Below are 8,913 nucleotides of genomic sequence, written 5' to 3'. Positions count from 1 at the left end.
TGAAGCAACTTCTTCCACAACTAGACTGAAGAACAAAACGATAGCAACTTGTCTGTTCCCCTTCCCCCAATTCCCCAATAAAAATCTAAAAAAAAAAAAGGTCTCAGAACTTCTGAATGTGAGTTTTCGTATTAAAAGGGTCCACTAATGGCCCTGAACAATAGATGAATACTGACTCCCTTCCAGAGAGAAAAAAAAATAATTGGTCAAGAAGGATGGCTTCGGACTTCTCAACTATAACACCAGAAGCTAGAATCCAATGGGGCAATGGATTAGAAATTCTTGAGGAACATTGTTTGGAAATTAGAATGCTACAGACATTTAAATTATTATTCAAGTAGCAAGGCAGAATAAAATAATTTTCAGACTTGCAAGGTCTTAATACATTATTATCCATGCACTGTACTTCTGGAAGCTTCTGGAGGATTTGCTCCAATAAAGGCATCAAAGAAGAAATCCAAGTGAGAAAGTAAAAGGGTATCGATGACAGAAAATCATCACAAGAGTTCCAAAGGGAATGCAGAGATGACAGGAAAGGGAGATCCTAGGATTAGCTGTGTGCCAGGCAAGAAATACCATGTCAGAAAGTTTTCATTGTCAGGAAGATGAAACTGTAAAATATCCAATGTGTCTAAAGGTCCTTAGAGGAGAGTTAGACAACTAGCAAAGAATATGAAATTGAATTAGTGATAAATATATAAAATATTAGGCAAATAAAAACCAAAAACAAGGCAATTAGTAGCTATAAGATGATCATAAAATTGTTAAGGAAAAGTGATCATAGCTTATTCCACAGCTCAGGTGTAGACAGGCTCTGAACAGTCACACATCATGATTTAGTATAAATTAAGTTAATCTATATTATAAGGATCATGCATATGAGATGGAGGTTGGTAAAGGGTAGAAACAAAGCTAAATTCTCATATTCCATAATAAGATATGGAAATAACCTAAAGTAAAAAATAGCAAAACAGTCATGTGTCACATAACATTCTGGTCAAGGACAGACCACATATATTATGATGGCCCATAAGATTATAGCAGAGCTGAAAAATTCCTATTGCTCAGCCATGGTAAAGTCTCAGCACAACGCATCACGCGTTTGTGGTGATGCTGGTGTACACAAAGCTACTGCGCTGCCAACTATATAAAAGTATCACACATACAATTATGTACAGTATATAATACTCAATAATGATAATAAATGACCAATTACTGGTTTATGTATTTACTATACTATACTTTTCGTTATTTAAGTGTGTATTTTTTTTACTTATAAAAAAATTGCTGTAAAACAGTATGTCATGTTACTTTGGCAGCAGTCTCATACATCTCGTTTACTGTGTCTCTTGATTACATATTGTCTTTCACACTTGATTTAATCTTGTTTTTGGTACAGTAACATGCTGTCCAGGCTTATAGCCAAGGAGCAATAGGCTATACCATATCGCCTAGGTGTTTAGTCAGATACACCACCTAGGTTTAAGTGCACTCTATGATGTTCGCACAACGAAGAAATCACCTAAAGACACATTTCTCAGAACGCATCCCCCTCATTAAGCAGCACATGACTGCACAGCTCCTTATATATAGACATGGAAGTAAAATCCAAAAATAAGCAGTTAAAAGAAATGAAAATTTTGCCTTCTAGAAAGGGAATTAGGGGGTGAGAACAGAATGGCTTTGATTTCTCAACAAACCCCATAGAACTATGTGACTAAGGACCCAAAGTGCTGAGTGTTTACATAAGGGAGAAGTCACTTCAGCCTTGGCACGCTCAGGAAGATTTAATGCACGATGTTAAATCTGAAGTTGCACCTTTCAAATATGGGTAGTTTTTAAAATGCAAAGCAGTATGTGATGATAGATTTGGAAAGTCCAGTTAAATTTGAAGTGGGCTTGTAGAGGCCTGAAGCAGTCTCAAACAATGGCATGCTGACTATTTAAGTTTGAAGTACAACTCCCTTGCCCCACCCCCAAAATGTCTCCTTTCTGAAGGGCCTTGAGAAGGCCCAGACACTTTCTGGGCTCTCAATGGGCTTTTGTGAAAGACAAGGTATCTGGTTTAGTCCACCCAAGGATAGAACTGTTTTGCCTTCCTGAAACTAAATTTCCCCATTATTCCCAGTCTAAACCCCACACTAACTGCCCTGATCCAGAACCCTATGGAAAACAATTTTCATTTATGACTTGGCTCCAAAAATTTTACAGTACTTTATTAACTTTATTAATATACCATGAAATAGAAACTGTCAGATGTCAGCCTTGAGGACCCTTTTATAGCTGAGACACTCTATGTGTAAGAGGTTCATCACCCAGTTGACTATGAGATGCTCTACACTGAGCAATTGGAAATGAGGTAAAACTATTTTATCTCACTAATCGCCCACCACCTAGCCCTGTGCCTGGCACAATGCAGGCTCTCAATCAGTGTTAGGGGAATAAATATATGAATGAATTTTGAAAAAGAACACCAACAAACATGAGTTAAATGAAAAGAACCAGTTTTCAAGTAGAGGATCATTTCAGCCCAGTTACTCAAATTTCTGGTAAATGCAACCACTCCAGTGACTTAAGTTCTTGTCGACCTAGACACTCATACACAACATGTAAAAGTTTAATGACAGGGTCCAATTAAGACAACAGGCATTCCAGGGCCGGCTGAGTGGCTCAGTTGGTTAAGAGCTCGCTCAAGAGTTTGAGCTCTGAGCAACAGCGGTTCGAGTCAGCCCGAGCTGAGCAGCCGCTGAGCTGCCAACAGGTGGCAGGATGGCTCAGCTAAAAAAAACCAAAACAAAACAAAACAAAAGACAACAGGCATTTCTCCTTACTGTAATGTTTATATCCTACTGGACACATGCTTCTACCGAACTCAATTTTAAATGTGCAAGCTTAATCCCTAATTGTATGCAAATACAACAAAAAGTTGTGTATTATTGTCACTAAGTGGTTTGGAATATCAAAAATCTTAAGAGTTAAAGGAGACCTTTAGAGGTCATTTCATTCAACTCAATACAGGAGTTTGCTCTACAATATCCCTAGTCTACTCTACCATCATGTCTTGGCTGCCTACTGCAAAAGCCTCCAAACAGATCCACTTCCATATTTACCCCTTGGCAACCCAATCTCCACAAGCAGCGAACAGCAATTTCTCAAGTGGTTAATCAATCATGCTGCTCCCTGATTGAACTCTTAGGCTTCTACCTGTCAACTCTCTTCCTCAGCCCTCTTACCAAGGCATGTCTGGCTCCTGCTAGCCTCTAAACCTTGCCCTCACCTCACAGCTCATTGCTTCCCACACACACAGGGATTTTCCTCTTTCTCAAGCCAGGGCTCCTCTGTTTGCTCCTCCTACTGCCTGCAGTACTCTTCCAATTCAACCTTTCTCATTCCTTGCTCCCATGACCAGCTCTATCCCAGGGGCTGACGTAAAAATCAATCAAACAAATTAAAAAAAAAACAAAAAAACCCCCCACCTCTTCAGAGAGGCTTTCTTCTTTAACATCTCTCCGCTCAATTCTATGTCAACATTTGTTTTCTTTATAGTACACATGCCAATATGTAGTTATTTGCTTGTTTTTTGATCCATCATCCCTCCCACATTGTAAGAAAGCTCTATAAATAGAAAGAACTTGCCTGTCGTCTTATTCTTCTTCAGGATCCCAAACAAATAGGAGGAACTCAATCAGTAATTATCATCTGAATTTATGGATGGTATCTCAAACTTGAGTGAAACCTCTCAGTTTCACTGATGGGAGGCTAACAAAGTAACTTACCTCAGTTCTCCTTCTAAATTAAAATGTCTTCCAGGTCATAAATTTCTTGTTACAAGCAGCCAAATCAGGACTGAACCCTTGAACTTGATTTGGACTGGAGCTTAACCTCTGTTTCTTATTTGTTTTTGTTATTATTTTTTTGGTTATTCTGACAATCTTTAGAAAGCAATGAACTTACTCTCCTCAAGAAACAGCACATTTCCCACACATCCATAAACATTTGAGAGGTTTCATCCCCTCCACTCAAACCCATCACAGAAACTCTGACTTGGACAACGAGGAGAGGAGGCAAAGCAACTTCCCGCAGTGTAATTTTTGAGAACTAAGGTTCTCGTCAAATTTGAAGGAAAAGATTAGAGAGCAAATTCTAGAGGGCGGGAGGAGGGGGAAGGATTTAGTTCAATTACATGGTAGATGCTTCCACGCTGCCTGATTTAGGAGGGTGCACCTGGCATCAATAAATTTTAAAATCTAAAAGAAACATGGGAAATCATCCTCTAAAAACTGACGCCCCAAAAGGTAAGAGTTTGTCCAAGGTCACCCACTCACTTAGTGGTCAAGTTAGCACAAGAAAGTCAGTCTCTTCCCCCCCCAATCCGGTGCTTTCCACCAAATTGCACTGATTTCTTATACTGCGCGCCCAGCGTGCCAGTGCTCTCAGCATTGGGAAACAGCGCAGACCGGAGGGAAGGCCGGTAAGAGAGAGAGAGCGGGCAGGATAGAGCAGAGAAGAGTCACTCTTCCCACACATGGTAGGAAGCTTTCAACACAGCCGGGGGGCTGCCAGGCTCGCAGAGCTCACCTATCCGGGACCCAGAGGCGGGTGGTGCGGTCTCGGGACACGGACACAAAGGCCCCCGGAGGATAGAGGCAGCACACCAGGCCCCGCACGTCCAGCTCGTGGCCTGAGAGCGAGCAGCTCAGCCGATACCTGGCGGCGCTGCTCGCCATGGCCCTTGCTCGTCCGGCGCCCGGTGCCCGGGCACCGCGCGCGATCAGTCCGCAGAGGAGGCCGGACCGCGGTGGGAGAGGGGCCTGCAGGTGAGGGGCGGCGGGAGACCGGAAGAGCCAAGAGCCGGTGCGGAAGGGCGGCAGGGAAGGGAAGGGGCGCGTCAAGCGGGCCGAGTGACACAGCAACCCTGACATGCACACCGGAATTCATCATCGGCCTCAGCCCGCCATGACGCAGAGCGTGTGCGTCCCGACTGCTGAGGCCGACGTGGAACTGAGGCCCTCTACCCTCCTGCGCTCTGGACCGCCGGCCGAGAAAAAGATAGTGATGCCTGGCCCTTCTGCCCAAATGCCCGAATCCGGCTCCTTTCCCAGCCCAAGTCCTTATCAAGCCCTGGCCGAAAACTGTTTATTGTAATAGGGGATGCGGAGCGAGACTACAAATCCCACAATGCCACGCGCAGAGGGGCGTGAGCCGCTGGCGCGCGGAATCCGGCTAGTTTAAATCCCGTTCTGCAGGGCTGCGAGCTGCCTTGTGGTTGGTAAGAAGACTGCTTAGCGTGTTCTATTAGGGCAGCTTTACTCCGATTTTGCCAATCTTTTTCTGCAGTCTCAACTAAAACGGTTTTTTTTTAATTAAAACAAGAGAGCTTGGGGCCAAATTGGAAACAGTCTCTTGCCTTAAATTCTCTGAACCCTAAATTGGGTTCTTGGTACTTATATAAAGATGTAAAATGTTATGTGTTCATAATTCAAAGATTTAAAATAAATAGTTCAACTGTCATATCTGTATACAAATGACAAATGCTGACTCCCTTTCCTGAAAGCACTGAGAGGGAAATCTGCATAATATCAGTAGCTTCTCTTGGAGACAGTATATATATGAATAGGAGAATCATTACAGGTTATAGGGGAAGAGCTACCTTTTTTCTTTCTACCTTTCTAGCTTTTCTGCTGGAGCTCTATAAGAAAAGATTAACAAGAGAAAAACAAGTATATCATATGTACAAGGGAGAAACTCAGGGATAGGTAACACAGAGGTAGTTAGAGTTTGGGCACCTTAAAGAAAAAAATAAATGTTTACAGAAGGAACAAAAAGAAAAGGACCTTAAAGCTTTAGAGGTAGCAAATTATGGGAAGTCAAATATATGAGAACTAATGGTAGAGAAAAGGGCAGTTAGTAAAGTTTGTTATGCAGGTTCCTCCAGTGAAGTCTGCAGGCTGATAGGATCTAAAGTTGTGTCCTGTGATTAACTCTTATTCTTACTGGTAGAGAGGCAAGAAGGAAACCTTTGAAAATTTATGTTTTCGGGGCCTGCAGAGTGGCACGTTGGTTGAGTTGGCTTGGGATGCCAGTTCTGAGCAGCAGGGCTCCGGTTCGGATCCCACATGAGGGCCAGTGACACTGCACACCCTCTACAGCTGAGATGGTGAAGAACAGCTCAACCTGGAGCTGGGGTGCCATGAGTCCCCGGGGACGGCATAGGCTGCAGTGGGGCTGCAGTGGGCAACCGTAAGCTACTGTGAGTGGCCAGCAGCATGAGCCGCTGTGAGAGGCAGCCCAATGGCCGGCAAGTGACTGCCTCACTGGGAAGAGTGCAATGATTACAATACCAACATGGGCCAGTGAAGTGACATCCTCCACAACTAGACTGAAGAACAAAAGGACAGCAACTTGTCTGTTTCCCTCCCCCAATTCCCAAATAAAATCTTAAAAAAAAAAAGAAAAAGAAAATTTATGTTCTCTTTTAGGCAAATATAGGAATGGTAAAGAGCTTTTCTTATATGTTTTTTGTGTGTTTTCAGTTTCTCTTCAGGTCAAAATAATCTTTATACTAGTGTCATATTTTGGGGTGGCAAATTCTACCCCTCACTACAGTGAGGAAAGGATAACAATGACCATTACAAATAGGTTGGGCTCAAATGGAACAATTACATGAAAATGTCTTACAAACTGAGAAATCAGCCACATAACATTCCATTTTGTATTGCATTGATTTTAAATTACTTGAAAGCAGGCAAATAAGAGAATGAGTCTGGATATAAATAATATATGCAATTTGGAAATAACGTGAAAAATTGTAAAAGTCCAATGTGTATTTATGTTATGATTATAGCTGCAGTAACAAATTTAAGTTCTGTCCATATATAGGAAGGCTGGGAGAAAATAAACTGCAAGTTACTTTATCAGATGTGGAGTTTCAGATGAAATAGTTCCTATATTGTGTTTTTTAAAGACTGATTTTAAAATAATCCTTTTAAGACCACTTTCAATTTAATTCAGCCTTTCTCACAAATTTGAATCAAAAGAACTCTGAAAGGAAGCGTAAACATATGAAGCTTTCTATGAAAAGAGAAACAGTTGGCACCAGAATCGCATTATACTTAATGTTGTATTATGTACGCTGTGCTGTCTTAACGGGAAGGAAAACTACCACTGATTTTAAGTAAAAAGGCTGTACAACGCTCCCTGCCACGGAATAACTTCAAACAATTCTTACTAAAAACTCAACGTATTACACGGTAGCAGCAGTGAGATTACATAGCGACATAACATAACCCGGTAGACGTGAGTTCAGGTGACGCATGCAATCAGAGCGTTTGCTCTGATTATAAAGAAAATCAAGGTTTTCAAACAAAACATCCTTTTCAAGCCAACTCGCCGTTCTCCAGAAAACCTACGTGGTACTAAGAAAGCACGTCCTCAAATCTCGCGAGAGCATTTTACTCTCGCTTCGCTGGTGGGGACTAGGAGTTGAAGCCGAGGATTGGCCAATGAAGGGGCGGGGCCTCTCGCCTGGCCACCGTTGCCGGGATACGCGGCGCGCGCGGCCTCTAGTGGTTAGGCCTGAGGGCCCAGGAAAGGTGCGTGTGAGCGAGCGGGGACCCGGGAGTGAGCGAATCCGAGAGCGGGGCTGACTGGGGAGCTCAGCTGTAGTGGCGATCCTGAGCGGTGTGACCTCCCTCCTTCCGCGCCGGCGGAGGTGAGAAATCCCGGGTCCCATCCTCCTCACTCCCCCCCCTCCCCGGAGCCCGTTACCTTATCTTGGAGATGCTGATGGCGCTCCAAACCAAACAGATTCGAATTCTTCCGCTCTTAGCTGGTCTCCTCAGGCCCATCGCCTGGCCAGGGAAGCCCCAACTCCCAAGTCGCAACTCTAGTCCGCAAAACGTGCGCTGAGATCCCAAACAGTTCCCTGGGGAGACTTGCCAAGGCGAGACTAAAGGGAAGGAATCCAAGAGCCTCAAAATTCACTATTGGCTGAGGGATTTTACTCAAAATAATTACAGATTTCTGTCTGTTGGTCATAGCAGGAGGGACTTAGCAACTTTCTACTTCTTTCTATATGTTAAAATCGCTGGTTTGGGGCAGGTAAATGATAGTAATAATAGGAGGCAGGCATTTAATATATACTATCTATAATCTTAACAACAGCTCTGCGAGGTAGAGGTCATTGCCACACTTCTGTTTTACAGAAGAGGAAACACATCCAGAGGGGATTATGTAACTAGTAACTGTCAGAGCTAGTTTATCCCTAATCTTCCTGGAGCCAAAGGCCAGGCTGCCTCTCTGAGTATGTGTAAATAACCCCGGGGATTGTGTGAATATTTAGTGAATAACCTCTGAGGTAGAGGTATATTTGTTATTACTTTGTCACCTTTTTACTTAACCCCCCTAGGACTACTCTAATGCTAAGCTTTTTTCACTATAGCAAAGCAGTGGCAAAGAAAATCAGGTGGAAATTTGATATATTGTACATTTTCTTAAAAGTTATCAGGAAAGCTAGAATAACATTGACTAATTCTTCTGGAAACAAAGGTTTATTGTATTAGCTTTCTTTGGGAGAAACTATTTAGATCATAGTCCTTATCTGTCCTCAAAAAGGCATTTCATGAAACTCTTCCATGTGAAATGATGATAGTAATAATCCTATTGCTTTGTCCACTGAGTTCACAATGGTAAGTACATAGAATCACAGAACTAGTTGGAATGGAAAGATTTTAAGTTTAGTGTGAACATATTCAGTATGAAGTGAAAATGGGAAATCTGAATAGAAATTTCCAATAAACAGTTGAAAATTTAGAATTGATGCCCAGTTTAAAGGACAGACCTGGAGTCATTGATTTATGAGTCATCAGCATAGTTGGAGTTATAAAAAAAAAAAGAAAGATAGAAGAAAAGCAA

At 42.5% G+C, this 8,913-nt stretch overlaps 2 protein-coding genes across 5 annotated transcripts in view; one reads left to right on the top strand and one right to left on the bottom strand.

Moving 5' to 3' along the window:
• PLAA (phospholipase A2 activating protein) overlaps positions 1-5,042 on the bottom strand; it is a 48,275-nt gene extending 43,233 nt beyond the window's left edge. Inside the window, exon 1 of the mRNA XM_019652666.1 lies at positions 4,579-5,042. Within this exon, the coding sequence (XP_019508211.1) occupies positions 4,579-4,922 (344 nt within the window). The 5' untranslated portion in view covers positions 4,923-5,042. The remainder of the gene's footprint in view (positions 1-4,578) is intronic.
• Positions 5,043-7,525: 2,483 nt separating this feature from the next.
• The window catches only part of IFT74 (intraflagellar transport 74), a 73,291-nt gene continuing 71,903 nt past the window's right edge, over positions 7,526-8,913 (top strand). For 2 of the 4 annotated variants that reach the window (XM_019652675.1, XM_019652676.1), the window contains exon 1: positions 7,526-7,711. The gene's annotated coding sequence lies outside the window, so the exon portion shown is untranslated. The remainder of the gene's footprint in view (positions 7,712-8,913) is intronic. The other 2 variants (XM_019652673.1, XM_019652674.1) reach the window with 1 other exon arrangement.

Source organism: Hipposideros armiger, unplaced genomic scaffold, assembly GCF_001890085.2.
Source record: "Hipposideros armiger isolate ML-2016 unplaced genomic scaffold, ASM189008v1 scaffold_184, whole genome shotgun sequence".
Classification (NCBI taxonomy): domain Eukaryota; kingdom Metazoa; phylum Chordata; class Mammalia; order Chiroptera; family Hipposideridae; genus Hipposideros; species Hipposideros armiger.
Note: the sequence above shows the minus strand (reverse complement) of the source record. Positions and strands in the feature narration are given on the sequence as shown.